Source organism: Sinohyriopsis cumingii, chromosome 7 (genome assembly GCF_028554795.1).
Source record: "Sinohyriopsis cumingii isolate HCF-2022 chromosome 7, ASM2855479v2, whole genome shotgun sequence".
In the NCBI taxonomy this organism is placed as follows: domain Eukaryota; kingdom Metazoa; phylum Mollusca; class Bivalvia; order Unionida; family Unionidae; genus Sinohyriopsis; species Sinohyriopsis cumingii.
This window is the reverse complement of record NC_142967.1, coordinates 45,640,948-45,665,845: the sequence shown is the minus strand read 5'-3', so window position 1 is coordinate 45,665,845 and position 24,898 is coordinate 45,640,948. Positions and strand designations below refer to the sequence as shown.

The 24,898-nt window shown below is 35.5% G+C and overlaps 1 protein-coding gene and 1 long non-coding RNA gene across 3 annotated transcripts in view; one reads left to right on the top strand and one right to left on the bottom strand.

The window, feature by feature from the left end:
- Positions 1-4,624: 4,624 nt before the first annotated feature.
- Positions 4,625-15,036, bottom strand: LOC149795134 (uncharacterized). Its single transcript, XR_016422261.1, has 2 exons — positions 14,937-15,036; positions 4,625-5,497 (listed from the first exon to the last, which is right to left on the bottom strand). It is a non-coding gene; the product is annotated as an uncharacterized LOC149795134 (long non-coding RNA).
- An 8,724-nt stretch (positions 15,037-23,760) lies between these two features.
- The window catches only part of LOC149795133 (uncharacterized), a 53,043-nt gene continuing 51,905 nt past the window's right edge, over positions 23,761-24,898 (top strand). For both annotated transcript variants that reach the window (XM_089964840.1, XM_089964839.1), the window contains exon 1: positions 23,761-24,006. Coding sequence is in view for 1 of the 2 variants with exons in the window: in XM_089964839.1 (XP_089820965.1) it covers positions 23,923-24,006 (84 nt within the window). In the remaining variant the exon portion in view is untranslated. The remainder of the gene's footprint in view (positions 24,007-24,898) is intronic.

Below are 24,898 nucleotides of genomic sequence, written 5' to 3'. Positions count from 1 at the left end.
TATGTGTTGATTATTAACACGTTTCTAGAAGCTTATTTTCCCTTTCGTCTTATAAATGCATCGGTTTCTGGACGCCATTTTTAAAAAGTATATAATCAACAGTTTGATCATGCAGATTTTTCGGCAACGATAATTTTTCCTAAGTATTTGCTTGTATGCCGTAAGTCCGTATTTGAAGAGTAATTTTCGTAAGACTTAGGCAAAATCGTAAAAGCTGGCAGGTCTGTGATACACCCACTCACAATCAAAAGTTGCCAAAAAGAACGACAACAGTGAAGCACATTCCAAGTTCTATTATATACGAAACCATCATGGTGTAATATAAACAAGAGGAAGAAGTGAGAAAATCCTAGGAGACAGACAGTGAGAAAGACAATGGATTATCTAGATATTACAAGTCAAGGACGTATCTAAGGAAAGATGATAACCAATTTAAATGAAAACATTTTTTATACGTTTCACTTAGTATGTAAAAGGAATCGCAAATGGTTGGAATGTGAAATCAACATAGGTAGCTACCCAATCCTCTATTCCCATTTCAAATTTGTCGATAGCTTTGCTAACTAATATGCTTAAATTTTTCACAAGTATTAGTTTTTACTTTCATTACAATAATGTAATACTATTTTTCAATCAAATTAAGTATAGTCTCCTTGAAGAATTCACACTCCAGGAGATAATGTAATACATCACTCAAAACATAATTTAACATTTGATACATTTTCTTTCTTCATATAGAATTTTACTCCATTGACAATATTCATTGGGTTATCTATGGCTTGACATCTTAAATGCAAGATAGTTAAGTACATTTTACTCACTATACTTTTAAAAATATTTTCCCATTTCCAACTGGTTTTATTATAATTCATAATAGTACTAATTTTATCATTACTATTATCTAACCATATATCACATCATCCTATTTTTAGCAGAATTGTTTTTACTATGCATTATCAATTTCAAAGATTCTTGTAACCATTACATTATAGCATCACCAATTCATTCTTTCAGACAAAACCACAGCATAAAGTGTCTTGGAGGCATCCACGGCCTAAACACTGGCACCAGCTGGACTTGATCATTACAAGACGGTCTGCCACGAAGTGTGTGCTTCTTATCCGTACCTTCCACAGCGCTGAATGCGACACCGACCACTCGCTGATATGCTGCAAATTGAAGCTTCAGCCGAAGAAGATCCACCGCTCTAGGCAAGAGGATGAACCACGCATTGTTGTGAGCAAAACGTCATATCCAAACAAGGCTGAGGAAGTCACCTATGCTCTTTCCAAGACGTTTGATTCAGAACCTCCCAACGGCAGTGCCAAAGAAAGATGGGATCACTGTCATCATCACATCAGTGAGACTGTACAGCACAGCCACACGGATCTTTGGTAAGAAGCAATCAAGGAACAATGACTGGATTGAGGCTAACTCCGCCAGACTCATGTCAGCCATAGAAGAGCGTCGCAGTGCTCACCTGCAATACAAGCGATTCCCCTAATAGAAGACACTACAGGCATACAGGTCTACCAGAAGCAAAGTGCAGAGGTTAACACGGCAGTGCGCCAATGAATACTGGCTTCAGCTCTGTCAGAGCATCCAGTCAGCAGCAGATATCGGACACATCAGAGGCATGTACGATGGCATAAAGAAAGCAATGGGTCCCACGAAAAAAGTGACAGCACCACTATAGTCTGCCGCAGGCGATACCATCCACAACAAGGGCGAGCAGATGGAGCGCTGGGTGTAATACTACTCTGAACTGTACTCCAGAGAGAACCACGTGACCAACGATGTCCTCAACGCGATGGAAAACCTCCCTATCATGGCCGAACTGAACGAGAAACCTACTGTATCCGAACCAAAGAAGGCCTTAACGAAACTGTAATTAGGTAAAGCCCCAAGGAAGGATGGCATCTCAGCAGAAGTCCTCAAGTGTGGCTGTAGCGTGCTGCTCACACACCTGCACGACCTCCTCTGCCAGTGCTGGGATGAGGGTGCAGTGCCTCAGGACATGAGAGACGCCAACATCGTAACCCTGTAGAAGAACAAGAGCGACAGAAGCGACTACATCAACTACAGGGGCATATCCCTTCTCAGTATCGTCGGTAAAGTTTTCGCACGTGTCATCCTGAACAGACTGCAGACGCTTGCTGACAGAGTGTATCCAGAGTCGCATTGCGGGTTCCACGCAAAGAGGACCACAATCGACATGATCTTCTCCGTCAGGCAACTGCAGAAGAAATGCAGAGAACAACACAGACCCCTCTTTCTGGCCTTTATAGACCTCACCAAAGCGTTCGATCTGGTCAGCAGAGACGGACTCTTCACAATCCTGGCGAAAATTGGATGCCCTCCACAGCTGCTAAGCATGATTCCGTCCTTCCACGATGACATGAAATTCACAGTGCAGTACGATGGCTCAACATCCGACCCCTTTGACATCCGCCGTGGAGTGAACTAGGGCTGCATCCTTGACCCCACGCTCTTCGGCATCTTCTACGCAGTCTAGCAAAGTGTGTGAAGCAACCATCAGGGATATGCTCTTCGCAGACGATGCTGCTCTAGCCACTCACACAGAAGCTGAGCTACAGCGCCTGATGGACCGCTTTGCTAAAACATGCGATGAGTTTAGGTTGACTATCAGCCTAAAGAAAACAAATGTGATAGTTTAGGATGCGGACCCGCCAAGCATCATCATCAACAACTACGAAATTGAGGTGGTCAGTCAGTTCACATACCTCGGCTCTACCATCACCAACAACTTCTCGCTCGATGCTGAGCTCAACAAGCAGATCGGAAAGACATCAACAACTCTCTCCAGGTTGTCGCAGAGAGTGGGGAACAACAGCATGCTGACCCTGAACACTAAGATCTCCGTGTACCAAGCCTGCATGCTAAGCACTCTCCTGTACGCCAGTGAAACATGGACTCTGTATGCCTCACAAGAGAAAAGACAGAGTGTCTTTCACATGTGATTCCTCTCATCCACGGGATCACCTGGAGTGATCGAGTAACAAACAACGAGGTGCTTGAACGTGCCAAGATTCCCAGCATGGTCATACTCCTCCGTCAACGTCGCATCATATGGCCGGGCCGGCCATGTACGTCAGATGGATGACGGATGGATCCCCAAAGTCATTCTTTATTCGAAACTTGCCTCTGGCAAAAGGTCGATCAGACGGCCACATTTCCGCTTCAAGGATGTGTGCAAGTGCGACATGAAAGCCCTTGACATCGATGTGAACACATGGGAAGAGCTCGCTCTAGACAGGTCCAGCTGGCGACATGCTCTGATCACTGGTCTGAAAGCCGGCGAGGACAAGCTACACTTGCTAGTTGATGAAAAACGATTGCAGAGGAAGAAGAAGCAGCTCCAACCCACACCTGATGCAACCTTCAAGTGCAGCAAGGACTGCCACTCCCGTGTTGGGCTACATAGCCACAGCAGACGCTGCACAACCACCAACCGGGACATCTCTCATGGGCGCATTTCCATCGTCTCTCGAGACTAACGGATGCCAACACACATGTAACCATTAACTCCATTGTTGACTGCATAGTCCTGCAAGTGATTGTTAGTGCTGAAGAGATTCCCTCTCAAGGGAGATAAATCAGTTTCCTAACAGGCCTAAATTGTCTGAGGTACCCCTACAATTGTTTGAAAATTAGCTTTAAGTAAGTGATTAGTGACTTATAAAAGCATCCAGTATAAGGATTTTAATTCTGAAGGAACTGAGCTAATCATTGCATTTTATTTCATTTAGTTCAAAGAGTTGGTAGCCTCTAATTCTCTAACGATACGGAGTAAGAGGTTTTTGTAACTATGACACATACACACTACTATCATACAAACTAGTTACAGAACTTGAAACCATAGGTTTTTTCTCATTGATATAAAAGAAAAACTAATGCTTCTCCAACTTCATTTGTTTTTAACTTTGATTGAGAAACATTAAAACATTTGCAGCATTCAGAGAATTAACTACTGTTCCCACATTCATTGTAATACAGGGCTGGGTGGGTTTGGGCCCATTCCATAAGGGGACCCAAACTTCCCTGTTTTTACAATGGGTTATGGTGGGGTAATTTCAGACTTTTTGCAGGTGGGCCCAAAAATTAATGCTATTCTACTGACTCCAAGGCCCCCAAATACTCATTTCAGATTTTTTAAAAATACCCTGACTTTCTATTTTGACCTGAAGGCATCCAGTGATATCAAGACCAGAGGCATATCCCACAGTTATTCAGAATTTCTCACCTGTACATGCCAAAAAATATGAAACAATCATATTATTTGTTAGCCATTCTACAGCAGAAAGTGAACAAGGGTTCAATCTCATGAACATTATCACAATTATGAGTTATCACACATTTAATGTTTTTGTGAGGGGTGGGTGTATCAGAATAATAGGACAAGGATATGGTCTTTCTGGGCAAGTGGATTTTAAGTTGGGGCAAGTGAATTTTTAAAAACAATCTACCCAGGGTCCAAGTCTGAAAAAATGTTTATGTGAATTATTAGACATAATCATAATCTCATTTTTCTTAATATAAATGATGTAAGACTCTGGAATAAAAATACTTGTTTGAATCTCTCTCTTCCAAGAAAAATAATCAGTAAAAAGTCTATAGAATTTATTAAACGAATTTAACTACAGCACTCTCCTGCTAAAAGCCCTTCATTAAAACCTGTTTTAAGGCAAATATGGTAGTCAATCCATTTCAGTAAGAGGTAGTAAAACATTGCATTAAGCTGTCATACTGAAAGGCATTATGGCTTCCATGTGCAGCATTATACAAGGGATTAGTGCATTAATAATACTCAAGAAATTTCACATTTTAATTATTTATCGATGAGTTTTATTTCAACAAAGGAAATGGAAATGTATAAAAAAAACAATCATGACCATGGAAGAAATAAAATAAAAAGAATCTGACAAATCAAGAGTCATAATGATACAGAAAACATAGTATCATTTATATTTCCTGTTAAAATTCCAACCTCTACCAAGAATGTGGAACAGTGTTACAATCAAATTACAAGCATTTAATTCAAAATAAGTTAATGAATGGTCATGTTTAGGCTGTTCTGGATCGAAATAAAGCAAATAAGCTATTAGTACACAAACAATTTAAAAGATTTACAGATAGGGAATAAATGATGGTCAGCATTGTCAATAATTGTCTCCAGTCAATCGGTTATTAAAAGCCATTTTGTTCCCGAGCCTCCTTCTCCTGTTGCTTGACGGTTTCCTGTGCCTCTTTCTGCATTTTTTCCATCTTCTCAAGCGTAACTGATTTAAGGGGAAGTAACTTTGGCTTACACAGCACTACTGTGGGCATGTCTTCTTGGTAGGTCATACCCTGTTTAGGAAGTACTTCCTTCAGTCCTGGTTTTGACTCAGGCATCGCAACAACTGATTTTATTTTCCAGCTATGATTTACAATAAGATGATGACTTTTTGAATATTTCACTTGAAAAGCTCAATATCTGAAAAGAAATATGAAGTAAAATAAATATATCATGAAAGTCTTAATGATAGATAGTGCTTTAAATAAAAATTATCAATATTTGTTTTAAAAAACAGATCTGTTTTAAATTAGTTTCAAATGTGAGTGGATAAACTACAATTACTTTTGAAAATTGTGATTGTAATTACAGTTACTCACTTTTGGAAAAAAAAGTTATTGATTCATTTAAAGATTAAATGGCATTATTCCTTGGATTGTGGTCAATTAATTTTTTATTATATCTGAAGACATTTTCTTCATAAAATTACAAAATATAATTATGTTTATTACATGCATGCATTTATGAGTGACTAAGTAACATCAATGTATTCATTTAAAACAAGTACCAGTATTCTGAAGCAGAAGATGTACAGAAGCTGTTGTTTTATTTCAATACCTACTGAACCAGCTTGTTCTTTTTTAAATTCATTCTCATGACTTTCTTGGTTAGGTAAAAAAGGGTATGTCTTTTTCTGTTGGCCTACTGTTTGTTTTTTGTTGCTGACCCTAGCACTTTTTCCCCCAAAGGAAAATTTAAAATTAAAAAAATAATAATCCCAAAATTGATTTATGCATCTAATTGAGCTGGTTTAGCCCAGTACTTGAATTTCTTAGTACATTTTACCTGTAAATATTAATCGCTATAAAATATATAATGTTTAAAAAAGCTACCTACCTAGCCTAATTTTAAAACCAGTACAATAGGAAACACATACATTTTTTTGTTGCCTTAAATGAGATGACAACAAAGAGGTATTGACAGCTACTGATTATTCATTATCTCAACATTAACAGCATTTAGTCTAAGACTTAGTTTTAACAAATCAAACTGTTTTATTGCATGTGTGATACAGTATTACAGTAAAACCTTTCTTGAGAGACCACTGCTATGAGAGACCACCTGTTTTGAGAGACCAGGATCTCCATGCACAGATTTATTGATTATATAAAGTTATGACCTGTTCTGAGAGACCACCTGTCTTGAGAGACCATTATTTTTTGGCGGGGGGGGGGTGGTCTTTCAAGATAGGTTCTACTGTATTAAAATGAAAATAGTTTAAAGTTTTTGATGGATAAATGCATGGGCCACAACTTTTCTGATTATCAAAAACATGTCTAGCAGAATGAGAATACTTGCCGAAATAAACCAATCCAAATGAGGACAGCTGTAAAACATGCAAATACCTCAGAATTTAAATACATGCCTTTTCATTATTAATTAATCAGTTCAAACTGTAACCATATAAAAATGTAATCTGGCTGTAATCAAAATGTAATCTTGTTTACTGGGTCTCTTTTATTTTAGTTGATCAAATTACAATTACTTGTAATTAAAAAATCTTCTGGTGCAAGGCTTATATCTGTGGTAACTGACTAATGCTTGGTCCAGAGGTGAGCTGTTAATACATGTTGTTCTTGCGCTGAGCTGATACTGCTTTCTGTGCATGCATCAGCAGTTCATATCTAATGTCAACAGCTGCAGAATACAAATGTGTTTTGTTCTGACTGGGATTAATACTAAAAGGTTGGTGTTCTGAAGAGTTTAATGCCATGGATCGACAGAAGAGGGATTCAACTTGCTACCTGGATACAACAGTCAGTTGAAATAATTTTATTAATTTGTAATGAGCAGAACAAAGATTCATATTTTATATAATGGACTGTAATATGTCAAAGATTCTGTCCAAACACAGTTTTGTTAACAGCCATCAATAACATCAGATAAATATATCATCTTTGCATAAGTTTTGAGACATCATGAATTCTGAAGCAGCCATTTTATTTTGTTGCTATCATGTGATAATATGCATCTGACGATACAATTTGCAGATGTTCTGTTGACAGAAGTTTCATGCTTTGCTGAAAGTAAACAAAATGCTCTGGGTTCATCTAGATGCAGTAAGTATACATATTATGTGTAACAATAACCCCAAAACACCAAATGTCCTAATATAAATTCAGACCCATTCAAAATATAATTAATTTTCATGCAACTTGGTTTGTTGTCATCTGTCAAATGAATCATGTTACATCTTATCTTTGCCCACTTCACAGCTTTGTTTCCTACAGAAACCCAAGAAAAAAGTAATATCAATGTTACTTTTTAATTTAATGATGTTTTTTCAGTTTTGAATAAAGGAAAAGAGAGTAATTGATTATAATGAATAATGAATGAATTAAACATAATTTTTTAGAAATAAATAAATATTTATATTTGGACCAATCAACATTTACATGATTTTAGATAAAATATGTATTAAACTCTTCAAACACTGCAGGCGGTTTTCGTAGCTTGAGAATGATGGAATAATGCATCAACACTGTTGTTTTTATGACCCAGAACCTATAACTGGACCATGCATTGATGTAATGGAGAAAAGGCAGCAAAGTTGCAAAAGTGTTCCTGAAACAACTTTATGTAAACAGTTCATTCATAAAATGGACACAGAGACTGTTAAATCTGGGCCAAGTCCATTATTTTCATTGCAGCAGGAAGCCAGGCTTGTAGATAAGATTTAACTTTTGTCAAAATTTGGCCATGGTTATACCTACTTAGATATACGTAATCTGGCCACTGACTATGCAGTTGATGCAGGCCTTCATTAGAAGGCTAATCCTCTATCGCTGCTGTGGTATCACAACTACACATCATTCTGGCATAATTTAACAGTAAAAAGCCAAGGTCTTGCACAATTGCAAGTGAGTGCTTAATTTGAAAAACTGGAAAAAATCATGAGCACTTATAACCTTATGGTGAAACCACAGTACATTTACAACATTGGTAAGATAGGCATTTCCAACAATTATACCACTTGTTCAATAGTTGCCAATAAAATCTTTAAACCAGTTCCAATTACCAGTGGAATATCATATGATATGACTGTTTTATCAGGTACATTAATTCCATTTTTTATTGTACTTTAGGTCAGAAAATGAGAAGTGATTCATCTGAGTATGCAACAAGTGAGGTTTCTAGTACTGTTTGTGAGACTGGATGGTTGAATGGTCAAGTATTCAAGAAATATCTGGCGATATAATATCATCATCTATATAAAAGGGCATGATTCATCCCAGACACTACATTTTCGTATGTCAGGCATTGATCATCAATTGGACAAAAACAATCCAACTTTGTTCTTTTTGTATTCCCAACACTAGTCACATCCTACAACCAGCCACTCAACATCAGATGTTTTGGACTGATTCAGAAGATATACAAAAAGGAAATGGTAAAAATTTCAGTTCAGACATTATATCAATCTGTTCCTAAGCATGACATGTGTGAGATAGCATGCTGAACCTAAAACTTGCATCTCTATGGTACAAATCTTTGAGCATCATTCCAAAAATGTGCAATTCATCCTTTAATCCATCTATACACTGCATCATTCATACATGGCCAAAGCAGCAACTCTGATTCCAACAAAGTTACCAATGATGTAAGCGATCGACAAAATAATGAATGCTTTCGTCCCAGCAATGACAAAACAGTAGATTCTCATGCTTGGAATCCAAACAGATGAGCTGCTGGTTTCTTCCACATAAAGGACAATGTTTTACTGGACAAATATAATAATGACCAGTAAGAAACACAAAGTCCTAACAACTGTACTTGGTGAAGTAATCATAAAAAACACAAAGAAAATTGTGGGAGATCGAAAAATGCAAAAGTTTCATAAATTTATGCTGCTAGTGCATTCAAAGAAGTCTAGGAAATAAATTAAGTCTACACCACCTTTGAAAATCCAGTCAGACTGTGTTAATATGGTTAGTCCATCAGGCAAACAGGTCCATTCAGTACAGTACATGGAAGAAATTGGAGAATGAATTTGTAAAGGATGGTGAACCCCACTGTGTGTGCAAACAAGAAAAGTCTAATATGCCATTAAAAAATAATTACAACAAGTTTGTAAGTTGGGTACAATGTTGTGTTCAAGGTCATAATCAGTGTTTCCCTTTACCCTCATTTGCGCTTCAGAGACCCCCAAATTTTTAATCTGACACCCAGTTTTGATACCAAAGTTTGTTTTTTACTCAGTCTGACCCCCATTTTCGACACCAAGGAAATTTTTGACTCTCAGTCTTGTACCCCTAGGGGATACACTGAATCACATCACTCTGTTTACCTGAAATATTGCACCAAACAGTAAGGTTCTTGAGGCAGAATGTAGAGATGTTTAGAGAAAGTGTCAAGTTTTATTCACCTGTGTATAAAACTAACATTTCCAAGTCAACAGTTAATATTCTTTCTAAACCAGATGAAAAAGTCATACATCCAAATTAACCACATTTTGTTAACAAAATTATGTACAAAAAAATAAGATAAAAAAATGACTACTTAATATATTTGCCACTGTTGCCATTGTTTGTTTCACTGAACATTTCTTTTCTCATCTTTAAGCTGTAGATAAGAGGTGCTACGATCAACCACTCCAAAACTAAATGACGTTATGAGCAAAGTACACAAAACACAGTACTCATGAATAAACTGTTATGGAATAAATGTTTGCGCCCATAAATAGCTTTCAGTTCTGACTTTCAGAGCCGATATAATGATAATTCAAAATATAAAAGAACTTGTCAGAAAAACAACATTGTTTATGAATTATTCTGCGATTTCTTCTTAAGGGGGCCCAAATCAATACTGTGAGGATATATATACCACTGTGTCAGACAATTCTGCATGTCAAACTACTCTGCCCAATTATATCTTATTCTGCAAACACTGGATCACGTATTATTTTTGGCCAAATATCAAATTTGTAACAAGAAATAACTAGCTTTTTTAATTTAGGTAAGTAATATCCATAAAGTGTAAAAAAAAAATATCCCACATTTCTACTGTAAATGCATATAATACTGTGCACTTTCAAAGTCAATATGAAACCCACCCAATGACTTCTTGAACTTGTGATCCAGAATCTATAATATATGCTCCCATTTATGAAAACCTCTTTAATATTTATTTTTAGAATCATATAAATAAATACATTATTTAAAAGAAAGAACTATTTACCTTAGAACAATCCTGAATCTTTAATTCAAGTTTCTAATTTTGCAAGGTGTCCTATATCTACTTTATTGTTTGCTAACCACCTTGTTAACTTGCCGAAATTGTCAAGAAATTCACTAGCTTTAGTCTCTTTCTAAATTCAGCAATGTTTTGGCCATAACCAAGACAATGTAAACACATTACATCTAATTCATTATTGTTTCTCTTCAACTTAAAAACTTATTAAATTTATAAAATGTTAAACTTTTTAAAAAAAAATTAAAAATCAGTTTAGTTTGCCTAATATATTTTGCTATTCAGTGCCATTGCTAATTTTCTAAAACTGACTAGAAACCTGCCCTAGTTCCTCAGTTTAAATGCTGACAGAAAGAGTCCAATATATTCCATTTCCAAAGCCCAATGCATAAACATTACATCTTCTCAAAGACATGTGCTGAATTGGCCAACATATTATGAGTCATGAAAACATAGGGGTAGTATTCCATGTGTCCAGAATTATTATTTTGAACAAAATGTTCTGGTGACAATAGTCACATTTCGAACTGTATGCACTGTATTATTTTATTTTTGTAAATTGGTCAAATTTGTTATACTTTTTGTGCCAATATTGGTGATGGAAACCTTACATGAGCAGAAAAGCCCAAGAAGATCTCTGTATTTGTATATATATATATATATATATATATATATATATATATATATATATATATATATATATACACACACTCACACACACCACTGTATCAGGCTTTTCTGCATATCTAAGGTTACAGTCACCGATTGTGGCACAAAATGCACAATGAATTCAACCAACTGGCAAAAACAAAATACTGCAATGCTTACCATCTGAAAAGCAGCATTTGTCACAAGAACGTTCTGTTCAAAATAATACTAATTTTGGAAGCAATGGATACTACCCTTGTGCTTTTTTGACTCGCGTTAAGTTGGCCTATTCTGTGCATGGCTTTGAAAAGATGTAATGTTAATGCATTGGGTTACGGAAATGAAACACATTAGTTTGGACTCTTTCTGTGAGCATTTCAGCTGCAAAACTAGGTCAGGTTTATAGTGGTTTCACAAAATTCAACGTAACTATGCCACTATACAAGAGATATTAAGCAAATTAAACTGATCTTGTAAAAAACATTAGTAAAAGTTCAACATTTTATAAAAATAAGTTAGTATGTTGATGAGAAACAACAATGAATAGGATGTAATGTGTTGACAATGTCTCATTTATGGGAGAGAAAAAATATTTGGATAACAGACAATAAAGAAGGTGTGGGACAACTTGCAAAATTAGAAACTTGGATTAAGATGCAGTATTGTTTAAAAGAAAACATTTCTATCTTTTAAATAATGTATTTATCTGTATCATTGTAATAGATAAATATTAAATAGGTTTTCCTGGGTTACAAGTTCAAGGTCATGGAGTGGGTCTTCATGTTGACATTTAGAAATCACATTGTCATATACATTTAGAATAGAAATGTGGGATATTTTTGTACACGTTATGAATATCACTTTGCTTAATGAAAGGACGATTGTTATTTCTTGATAAGAATGGGATTTATGACCAAAAATAACACATGATCCATTGTTTACATATCACTGTGCAGAATTACCCGATGCGCAGAACTGGCCAACAAAGTGGTGTGTATATACAATGCTGTTGGGCATTTCTGCGCATGTAAGGTTACTGTCTCCAATATTGAAGAAAAACTCATACCAAATTTGACTGATTGATGAAAATAAAATACTGCAATGCTTACCAATTTGAAAAGTGGCCATTGTCACCAGAATATTTGGTTCAAAATAATATTAATTTTGGACATACAGGATACCACCACTGTGTTTTCATGACTCATGATATGTTGGCCTATTCTGCTCACAGCATTGAAAAGATGTAATATTTATCCATCAGGCTAAAGAATTGAAATACATTACTTTGGACTGTTTCTTTAGCAGCTCAGTCAAGTAATTAGGTCTGGTTTATAAATGGCAAGAGATATTAAGCAAACTCAACCGATCCTGTATAAAAGTTAGTAAAGTTCAACATTTTATAAAAAAATAAACTATTAAGTGGAAGAGAAGCAACGAGTAGGATGTAATGTGTTTACAACATCTTGTTTATGGAGACAAAAAGTACTAAAAGATTTAGAAACAGACTATAACCTGGGGAATTTCTCGAGAATCCTGTTCTTGTGGCAAGCTGACACACTGGGTAGCAGACAATGTTGTATGTGTGGGACAACTTCTTGCAAAATTGGAAACTCGGATTAAGATGCAGAATTTTTTAAGGTATACATTTCCATATTTTAAATAATGTATTTATTTTGTATGATTCTAAAAGAGACATAGTAAATAGGATTTTCTGGGTTACAGGTTCAAGAAGGTCATGGAGTGGGTCTTCATTTTGACATTTAGAAATCACATTTTCATATGCATTTCTAGTTGAAATGTGGGATATTTCTGTACACATTATGAACATCACTTTTCTTAATTAAAGTACGATCGTTCTTTCTTGATACAAAATGGATTTTTGACCCAAAATAACATGTGATCCAATGTTTACAGAAATGACGTATCATTGTGCAGAATTACCTGACGCACAGAATTGGCCGACATGGTGGTATATGTATGTATATATATATATATATATATATATATATATATACAATGCTGTCTGACATTTCTATTCACCTAAGGTTTCTGTCTTCAATACTGAAGCAAAATGCACACTGAATTCGACAACTGACGAAAATAAAAGACAGCAATGCTTACCATTTAAAAAGAGTTAATTGTCACCAGAATATTCTGTTCAAAATAATATTAATTTTGGACCCATGAGATACCACCCCTGTGTCTTCATGACTCTCGATATTTCTGCCTATTCAATGCACGGCTTTGAAAAGATGTAACGTTTATCCACCAAGCTATAGAAATGAAATACATTACTTTGGGCTGTTCCTGTCAGCAGTTCCATCAAGTAATTAGGTCAGGTTTATAACTAGTTTTCCAAATTCAACATAAAAATGCCAATAAATGGCAAGACATATTAAGCAAACTAAACTGATCTTGTAAAAAAGTTAGTAAAGTTAAACATTTTATAAATGATAAGCTATTACATGGAGAAACAACAATGAATAGGAGGATGCAATGAGTTTACAATGTCTTGTTCATGGGGAAAAATTACTACAGAATTTAGAAACAGACTATATGCTGGAGATTTTCTTGAGAATTTATGTTATGGCGGCAACTTGACACGTTGGGTAGCAGACAATTTTGTAAGTGTGGGACGACTTCTTGCAAAGTGGAAACTTGGATTAAAATGCAGTTTTAAATTAAGGTATATATTTCCATCTTTTATATAATGTATTTATTGTAAGATTCTAATTAATACATAGTAAACTGGATTTTCTGGGTTACTGGCTCAAGAAGGTCATGGAGTGGGTCTTTATGTTGACATTCAGATATCATATTTTTATGTGCATTTTGAATCGATATTTTTGTACACTATATGAATATAACTTTCTTTGATTAAAGTAAGATCGTTCTTTCTTGATACAAAATGAATTTTAGAACCAAAATAATATGTGATCCAATGTTTCGAGAAATGACGTATCACTGTGCAGAATTACCCGATGCACAGAATTACCCGACATGATGGTTCCGACATGTCGACCAATTCTGCGCGTCGGGTATCCTCTGTATCCAAAATTAATATTATTTTGAACTGATTATTCTGATGACAATTGCATCTTTTCAAATTGTAAGCATTGTTGTATTTTATTTTTGTCAATCGCTCGAATTCAGTATGCGTTTTGCTTCAGTATTGGAAACGAAAACCTTAGGTACGCAGAAATGCCCGACAGCAGTGTATATATAATAGGTGAATAACTTCTTGGACTATTATGAAGATACTCCCTGCACCCCAGTATATTTTTCAACGTATATTCTGCCCGTAATACTCTACAACTAAAGATGTAACAGCAAGAGGCTGATAAGAAAATATCTGGTTTGGAGCCAAACTATAGATCGATCCGCACGGCATCGCTAATTCATCCGATCTGTAACACGGTAGATTTTCAGGTCAGTCATTCAGTGTAGCTAAAAATACCTAATTCGTTTTAAATACTTCGTTTAAAACGAATTAAGTACTTTTAGCTACAATGAATGACACTGACCAGCAAATTTACCGAGTTACACATAGGATAAAATTCGCGATGCTGTATGGAACAAACTATACTTTACAGTACTCGGTAACCGACCGAAGTTAAAATATACTGTCACATCTAATTTTGCCGTACACCGTCACATAAGCAATCACAAAAACATCATTACGGTAGAATATATAGATCCAAATAACTTATGAAAACAATGAATATATCAGCGTAGTATTTACATATATAACGGCGCATATTAGCTTAGAAACACAAAGATTTCTGTTTTCAATCCAACATCGTCAGGAACGCAGTAAAGTAAATGTGATTTTCATTTTGAAGAGTCTCACAAGGTAGAGACTACCAAGAGTTAACAAATCACTACTCGGGAAGCAGAAATGTTCGGGCCATGCAGAGATTTGAAAACGATAACAAGAATAGCATTCACATATTCGGGGAAGATAAAATAAAATTTATGAAAACTGCGCGTTCTATTGAATTATATGGAAAACTTACTCAAGTACAGATTTTCTTGTCTGAAGCAGTCTTTAAGTAGGTTACAGGAATATGACCTACATCTAAAATGGGCTTCGATTTAAAAAGCATACTTGATAACGTACAAAAACCCCTTTTTAAAAAAATAAGAAACAAACACAAAAACATGGGCTTTGTGCTTCATGTTGTTTCTTTTTTTCTTCAAACAAAATCCCATGCTCATTTTAAAAGTACAATGTCAGATTTCTGTGCCCCTACATTTCTTATTACACTAATTTGAAAGTAACCATGAGAAAAAATAATCTAAATTGCAAAGAGGAAACAAAGAAATGATCTATCTATCTATCTATCTATCTATCTATCTATCTATCTGTCTGTCTGTCTGTCTGTCTGTCTGTCTATCTATCTATCTATCAGTTTGCTTACGTACTTAAAAGACGCAAAATTGCTACACTGTTTGCAGCTAAGTTAAAGCACGAGAATTTGGATGATAATCTATCATCAAAATTATGAATAAGTACCATAGAGGCTGCATTTCACACGTTCTGAGTCATAAAAGTCTCTGCCCTATCTTCTCGTTGTGTTTATATTGCTTCTTTCACCATAACAATTGGAAAATATCATATATCGCAAAAATATAATTTTAAAATCTGTTTTACAGTCCGAACAAAATGAAACTATTCAGATCATTACTAAATAATTTACACTCATTTAAGTCAACGCTAATTCAATTGCATTTCGCCTTTTTTAATACCTTGGTAAATTTTGTGCAACATAACTGCTCTGTTTAGATCTGAAACAAAAACCAAACTTTCATTTTTTAATATTTGTTGATGTTAATATAGCTATAACATCCTTTCTATGTTCAATGTCTTCTTTAGTATGTACATATACACACATACACACCCTCTGACCCCCCCCCCCCACTGGCCAAGTTGGATTGAAAACTTTAATACATTTCGAAATACGTCATTTGCATAAAATTAATAAAGCACATTTTAACGATATGAGTAAATATGTTGAGGAATCGGGCTAAAAATTTATTTAATGATTATAGATCTTTTTTTTTAATTTTCTACAAATCTTTAAATTCAGTACGACAATAAAACGTTTATTTGGTGCTGAAGACGGACCATCTACACAGGTAAAGATGTGCAGAAACTCGATCAACTCTTCATTTTAAATTCGAATTATATATATATATATATATATATATATATATATATATATATATATATATATATATATATATATATATATAAAACAGTCTCGTAGATGTGGTCTGTTCACAAACGAAATCCCTTTGACATGTGGTCAATTCGGTTTAGTTACATTTGAATGTGTTGATTCGCTACTTGGTTGATGCGCAATAGTTTTGTAAACTTTGATACTATCGTGTTCTTCATCGATCTGCCGTATTACACGTTATCTTTCCAAGAGTGTGACTGACAGTGAATAAAAATTGTAATCTTCTGATGAACGTGACCATTCAGAATGTTAAAATTATAATTGTCTTGCTAGTCGAAGTTGAATGTCTGATGATTCAAGAGGGTTTAAGTTGTTCCCATGCAAACAGATTCAACTAGATAAATTTCATCTTAGCAAAACACTAGAAAAAGATTTAAAAGAATGCAATATATTAGATCCGACCTTCTCATATCATTTTCCCGTTGAAGAATATCCCAAAATTTGCCGTAATGTTAAATGCCCGTAACAACGTTGTATCCCTAACGTAATGTTAAATTCCCATAGTGGCATATGTAGTTATATTAATATAGGTGATAGTATCACCCCATTTTTTTTAACGCAATGTTAATTACCAAAGGTAGCCTTGCCGATCCAAACGTAAGGTTAAATTCACACTGAAGACCATAAAACGTCGATCCTTTTCAACATGACTTTCCCCATAAGGGCCATGCCATCCATATTTTGCCGTAATGTTACTTCCTACAGAGTCCCACACCTACATATCGATTTGAAATTACTGTAGGACCACATAACCGGCTAATATAAAATTCTCCTGAGACCCCATAAACAGTTAATGTTAAATTCCGGAGGGATCGCATACTGTCTCCAAAGTCGATAATATTAAATTCCCATAACCCCGTACCGGCCAAAATTTGCCGTAATGTTAATTCACATAGAGTCCCGTTCCGACCCATTTATTTCCAGTAGGTCCACATGAACCGCAAATGGTAAATTCCCGTAAAACCGCATACCGTCCTGAGAACCGCTAATTGTAACTTCCCATATTCCCCATACCAGCCCAAATGTGACGTAATGTTAAATTTCATAACCTTTATATCGTCCCCATAACTACTTACATTACTTCACCAACATTTCAAATGTCTTACATCAGTAAAAATAGACTGTCTAGACTTAGATTATTTATCGTATCCTCTTTGTTGGTCCTGGGATTATGTATTAAGAATAGTTGCACGATATTGCAATATATATTTGATTTAAAAGAAAACGAATTCTTGACGAATTTTGATATTATATAGTCTAAGTGCTTTAGCTTAAACTAATGAATTATTTCGCGAGGTTTCTGCTAGTACATATATGAAACGTGAGATTGTTTCTTAAAGATAACATGTACGAAAATTATCATCACTTACTATGATACACTTTAAAATGCTCATCTATTCAGATGCCTTCATTATTCATGGCAGCTATCAAACTTGAACGGAGACATCTGATGCCAACATTCTGAAGAATGGTTCATTTGCATTGAAGTTTCGTGTAACAGTATATTGTCTTAGTAAGAATGGCAGACCGATTGACGTATAAAACAATGAACCCCAGCAAGTCTAATAAACAATCTTTCTGTGTTTATATGATACGCGAAGTTCCATGTCAATGGATTTCATTAGGAGTGGAAGATAATGAGAACTCAAAATAGTGTATAGTGCTTTGTATTGTTTTCGACATGCACATATAACATTGAAAAGACGTGCATAGAAATGTAAAGACTCATTCTCAGAGACAGTGCTTAAACTTAACATGGATGTTTACGTGGTGATATGCAAAAAGCACGTCAATTAAAATGTCAGTATATTTTCAGTTCATCATGGCTGCCATTTTCTGTCATGAACATTTTTTTCTCATCGATATGTGTCTTTATACAACTAATATAAAATGCAGAACTAGAAAAATTATACGCGAATTTGTTCTAAACTATGTAAAAATATTCTTTCTTTGTCGTTTTTCAGGGGACGAATGGGTTTGATAAATTTACATCTGGCCATTAAATGCGTTGATGTAAATAATCTATTAGATATTACTTGGCGTCTGTTTAATGGGTAATCTATGGCTTAAGGATTTTTATCCACTGATTCACTGAGCGGTGTTTACTGGCACATAAGTACACGAAAGACTACTATAAGTTGATGCTTTGCCCATCTAGACACACCAATGTAGTTAATTCAGATTGATTTGGGCTGGATTGTGCGTCAGGCACGTTAACCCCATGTACTGAACCACCTCGGCTCTCGATTGAAGCAACATGTTCAGAATAGGCTGATGCCAATTAGTCTCATTGAGTACCACGTCACACTTCCGGTGATCAAAATTGCGTGTTTGACAATTGGCCTTGGTAAAAGCGAATCAAACAATAAAAACATGAGTAGAAACCTCGCGTTACTCTTTGGGTGTGTGAATAGGGTTATATTTTCGGGACTGAGGTTTTTATTTAAAAAATAAACTTGTGTTGGTACTCGTTTTCGCAAATATATCAGCATCATTTTCGCACTGAAGTAAAACTATAAATAGTCACGAATTTTTGTATGAGTATTTGTTTTTATTTACACCAGAGACAAGTTCGATGCTAATGATCAACATTTATTCATCTTTATGATAATTTTATTTTTGAAGAAAAATTGTAGGAAATTTCTCAGGTTGTCTTGTCGGGATCTATGTATGTATTTTAAGAATAATTTTTGCTTTCATACTCCTATTTGTATATAATTAACTTTCACTTTCTCTGACTTTGATTGTAAAATTTGCTTAACAATGAGAGAGGGTACAGTTTAGAGACATACACTTAGGACAGCTATTTGATGGATTAAATCATTGTCTATCACAAATTCCTAAAAATATAATTCTTTTCTTATCATCTGAGGTAAGATCATATAAGCCCATGAATGTGAAATAACGCAAATACGTGTTCATTCTTCTTTTTTAATAAAGGAAATAGAAGCATCAAACTTAGAAATTAAAATAGAACTCGACAATCACTTTTGCGTGCTGCTAGATGGCGTGAGTGAGAAGCCAAGACTGGTTTTACGTCCAAGAAGGCTTTTCCATGATGTAATTTCTGAAGCAGGGAACAAAAATATCGATATTCACATACATCATCTGGAGATTCTGATTAAAAGAAAATTTCCTTTCCATTTTCTCCAAAATATATTCATCTACAAAAATGCATACATTTGCCTTCAGTAGTTTACGGAAAATTTGAAGGATATCCACATAATGTCGCCTCACAAAGTCACATGTTCGTAAAATCTTAGTGTTTATTTAGAGATATCATGTTCCCTCTGATCTGTATATCCCAACCCCAACCCCTCCTGTACTGTCAGTGATATAGAATATACTTGATATGCCCTTCTATAAACCATAAGAAGATAATAAAGGAAGCAAGTGCAGCGATGGCCCAGTGGTTAACGTGTTTGGTTTGCTACTAACAAGGTGATGGTTCGAATTCACTATATATTGACTTGATTATCTGTCATTCTAACTTTATTTTAATGCACATAACCTAACAGAGTTCCATTTTTAATTTAAACCTTTTATTGTCCAGCTATTTTATCTCATCTGCTAGACAAGAGATTCGCACTGGGCCCCTTATCTTTTCCGCCACAAACCGCAACCGCATTGCAAAGGTCGCAGGGATGGTAATTGAGCCACTGACTTTCTTATTTCTTCAGTTTTTTCCTTCATTTTTCCCCCTTCTAAAATCAACCTGCTGTGGTGGTTTTCATTTCTTGAACTGGACATGTTGCATTATGGTCGCCGATTTAACTACTATTGATGGGGTGAGAGCCCACACATCCATCTCTTTGCTGTCCAGTATGTGTAAGCTTCTCTGAGCTGTGGTTTTGTGGTTTTTCGATGTGCCAGTTAGATGCCTTATATACCTTGGCAGAAAACCTGTTCCAATATTGGATTTTTATCTATAAAGGTGAGAATATGTTTTAGTTGGTTATTGTTAACATATTAGTTGGACCCATTGCCTGGCGTTTTCCTTTCTGTTAATAGTTTAATTCGGTCAACTCTTTTTGCAGATGATAGATGGCGCTAGTGTACTGATTTGTAGACTTGCTCTTCGTTTAAATATAGAGCAAACGTTAAAGCCTCAATACTGCCGGTTATCATAAATTTAACAGTTTTTCCAATCTATGTTTCTTTTTCTGAAATAATCCAGAAGTTAGGTGGAAATAACGTTCAAATATTCAATTCAGAATTAAAAGTTGCCGCTCCTAAATTCAGACAAATTCAGCGTTTTAAATACATTAATGTGATACATCCGACAAATTCCATTAGTTACTAATCTAATAACAACATTCGCAGGTGGAGCACAAATTGATTCGAGAGGGAATGAAGAGAGGCAGGCCCGCTGTTTTAAGCAGATATGAGAAGAAAAGGCGTGCATTATATAAAAGTAAGACTCGGGCAAATATTGGTGATGGGGGGGGGGGGAGCTGGAAGGCTTTTAAGGCATATTTGCGCTGAAGACAATTCAACATAGCGTGGTGTTGGTTTCTTGTGTTTATAACGGCGACGTCATCAAATCTTGTGTTCCAGCTTTCGACTGAAATTGGTTGACCCATGGATTAATTCGTACACATGTGAAAAATGTCCAGGTTTCTCGGTACGAGGGAGAAATTACATGGCTCATAATGTGGAGAAATGTCGATATTGTGTGGTTTTAATTGCACCCAACGATGTTTAGGACCAATATCCTTCAAGATTCGGTACTATGCAGATGATTTGGCATATATTACTTTTTGCACGTAACGACGGAATTGGGACTTTAATTAACCTTCTTATTGTTAACTATAGGCAAAAGAATTTTAGTAAGCCCCTATAAAGAAAGAATATCCTGAAGGTTTAGGAAATTCTTGTTTTACTCGCACAATATTTGGTTATTGTTAAAAACAAACCAGAATTTGTCTGACAGACATTACTCCACTCTAACTTCTAACGATTCTTTAGCGCAAATTTATAAAACACAAAAGAGGAAGAAGGTGAATTTGGCAGAAAATTTCAACTTAATGGATAATTTTATTGATTCATACATTGTTATAGCTGAAGGCAAGGAGACTTTTGCCTTTTTACTTTATTATTTTGTGGAAAACCATATATTTTAAAATCTGCGGCGTACATTTACCGAACGATATTTCGACACAGGCTACTGATGGATCGTAAATGTGAATGCTTTGCAAAAACTGCTATATTTTTGTGATAAGTTCGAAAAAATACACATATGTCCCAAAGGCGATCTAGCCGAGAATAAACTTTTAATATTGTGAAAATTATGTTGCTCGATTCTTTTTCTTCGATAAAAATGCCCTAGAGATCTGTTCGTTGGCATCCTGGAGTGCCGGTGTGAAAATAGTTTTAGGCTGAAGCCATCCTACTGAGTTATAATTTACCCATAATGGAGTTGTAGCGAAAATATTAGACTTGAAATTCCGGTAATTATTTTAGGCCATACAGTGACCTTTGTTCTCGTAAATAGAGATTTTAGTACTCCACCATAGACTGGTTCAAATAATTTCGTTCGACCATTTAAAGACAGTCTCATAGTGACTTTCATGCACGCACGCACGCACGCACACGCGCGCGCACACACACATGTCATGATATGATATGAATAGAATTCGACGTAATCCACTCTCCTAAAAAAAAAACTCCATGGTAATTAGGACATCGATCTATTTAGTCTTTCAAACGTTATTGAACTGAACCTAAATATCTGATTCAAGAGCAGACTTCGACCTAAAAGATATGGCTCAGTTAAAATTGTTGAGAAAAATGTGAAAATCTCAGTTTCTTATTTAAATACAAGTTCAGTATTCAATATGGCTTGACTTTACATGACCTTCAGAAGTTATAAAACAGAAATGAATGTGTAACGTACAGGGTGGACGAACTAACAGAGGCACAAGATTAACAATATATGACCTTTCCAAAAGAATATGGCTGGGGCCCAACAAGACAGGAGTGGTGAAAATAAACATTGTATTGGAACAGGTTGATGACTGGGTAGTAGTAATACGTCAACATTTTATCGGAACAGGCTGACGATCGGGTTGTAGTAATACGACAACATTTTATCGGAACATGTTGACCATCGGGTTGTAGTAATAAAGCATTATATTTTCATGAGGTGAGAGGAGCACCGAACTATTTTATTCATTATCAGCATAATGTTAATTTGGCCCTGTCATTTGTGGCATAATTCTTACAGTCCGCCATTATGGACATAACATTAATATATCCCTGTAATTATGGGCATAATTATAATATAGATGTCGTTTTGAGCATAATCTAATATGGCCCTGCTACTACTGGCATAATTCCAAAATAACTCTCTTAAGGGTTTTTTATTGGGATAATTTCAAAATAGTCCTCTTATAGGGATTTCACATACAATGAAATGTGTATCTTCACACTTTTTCATGACATCTTATATAGCGCGCAAAGACAATTTTCATTTTTTGTTAAAATGGGAAAGAAACCAGCATGCTCGAAACTAATGTAAAGTAACTAATGAGTGCAGATTGTCAATCAAATAACAGGGAAAAGAAAAGGCACCAAAACGAATTTCAGAATAATTTCTTCATTTTAGCGGTAAATGCGACCGGATGAGTCATTATGATTCTGAAACTGAATCAAGTTAGCGAAAATATCTGCAAATTGCTTCAGATTCATTACGTGGAAACGGATCTATGTATTTTCTCTTATAGCCAATATTGTAACTGTAGTGTCCATGCACACAGAACTGTTAAAACCTGAAGGATTCGAGTGCCACGAACTTACTGAAACAAAGATACACTTTTATTGGGGGTGGGGGGTATTTTAAAATAGCAGGTGTTGGTCCCCGTTACTGAAGTAGTCACCCAACCACAAAATCTAATGTGTATTAACTAGTACTAGGCGGATAAGTCAATATATAGAATGGGCATAACTCGGCAACGCGATGTAACTCGAAAGTTAGTTACATACTAAATTTGTTGGTGGAATATTGTTGGTGAAGAAAGGTCATATAACCATTTTTCTTTGAAAAAGAGAAAATTTCTGGAAACACTCGTCATTCGCAATGATACACTTTTAATTGTTCAGTTATTCGGGTACATTAAATATTAATGAGATCTATTATGCCACAATGAGGAAATTTGATATCATGTTCTTAAATCATTCGTCCTTGATCTTGCCAGTTTTGCCATTATGGAGTAGAATGTCAATAGGATTATTTGGTTGACAAAACAATGAACCACACAAATTGTGATATTCGAACTTACAGGTGTTACATGACACGGAAAGTTCCATTTTGGTTGACTTTTTCAGGCGTGTAAGACCGTATAAAGCAATGGTGTTTAGTGTTATATGCAGCGACCGCACATCATAAACAGAAATACGTGATTTGAAAAATACGTTTTAAATTGATAACTTAAGATAAACAGAAATCGGTTATATATTTCATACCTGTAGATATATAGTTTTAGAATGTCGAAATATTCCAGTGATTCGGCTTTGGATACTCTTTCTTCATTACCGTCTACAAGACCAAAGACCGACACAAAATCAAAGGTAAGGGCCTTTGGGTGGTGTTGGGGGGGGGGGAGAGAGAGAGAGAGAGTCATGTATGTAGACATATATGCATTTATACCTAACTTCCCACCAGCCTACTTAATGCAAATGTATGTATGTATGTATGCATGTATGTATGTATGTATGTATGTATGTATGTATGTACCAATGTGCCAAAAAATCGCCTCAAGAACGAAATATTTAATATTTGCAACTATAACCAACAAAACAGTATTCTAGAAATCAGTCACTTTGATTTTTAAGGGAGAAAAACATTACAGATATGTACTGAAGTAATCAAGACTCATTTGTCTTTACTGGCAGAATGCAGAACGACCAGCAAAATGCCCTAGAACTGAACGATCCTTATATGATGAATATAGTCTGATCAACGAATCTGTTGCAAACTTGACGCTATTTATTACAGTATAATGTTCAAGATGACAAAGACCTAGCTATAGTAATAGTTACACTATTTCATTGACTCTAAAAGACAAGTAGAAACTGATTGCAATATCACGGTTGTTTCTTCGGTTGCTGTATTATTCCTTAATCTCATTACAAGCTCATTCATACATACATACATACATACATACATACATACATACGACAAATATCCACCAAAGACATAACAATGGTATTTGCGGCGGCCTCGCTTGGTGGTCAGCATTAAGAGGTTATTGTTAGAACTGGTCGCGGCCGTCCGAAACCGTCAGGGCCACGGAAGGTCGGAGGCGGATCCGCAGGTAAGGATGTCACTCATAGACCAAAACAGGCCTCACCCACGAGAACGGGCCTTACAGGTAGGCGAGGGCTGCCGACGTGTTACAACTACAAGCGCCCGGGGCATTTTGCCAGGGACTGCCCCAAGAGCAGGCAGACCCAAGTGAAT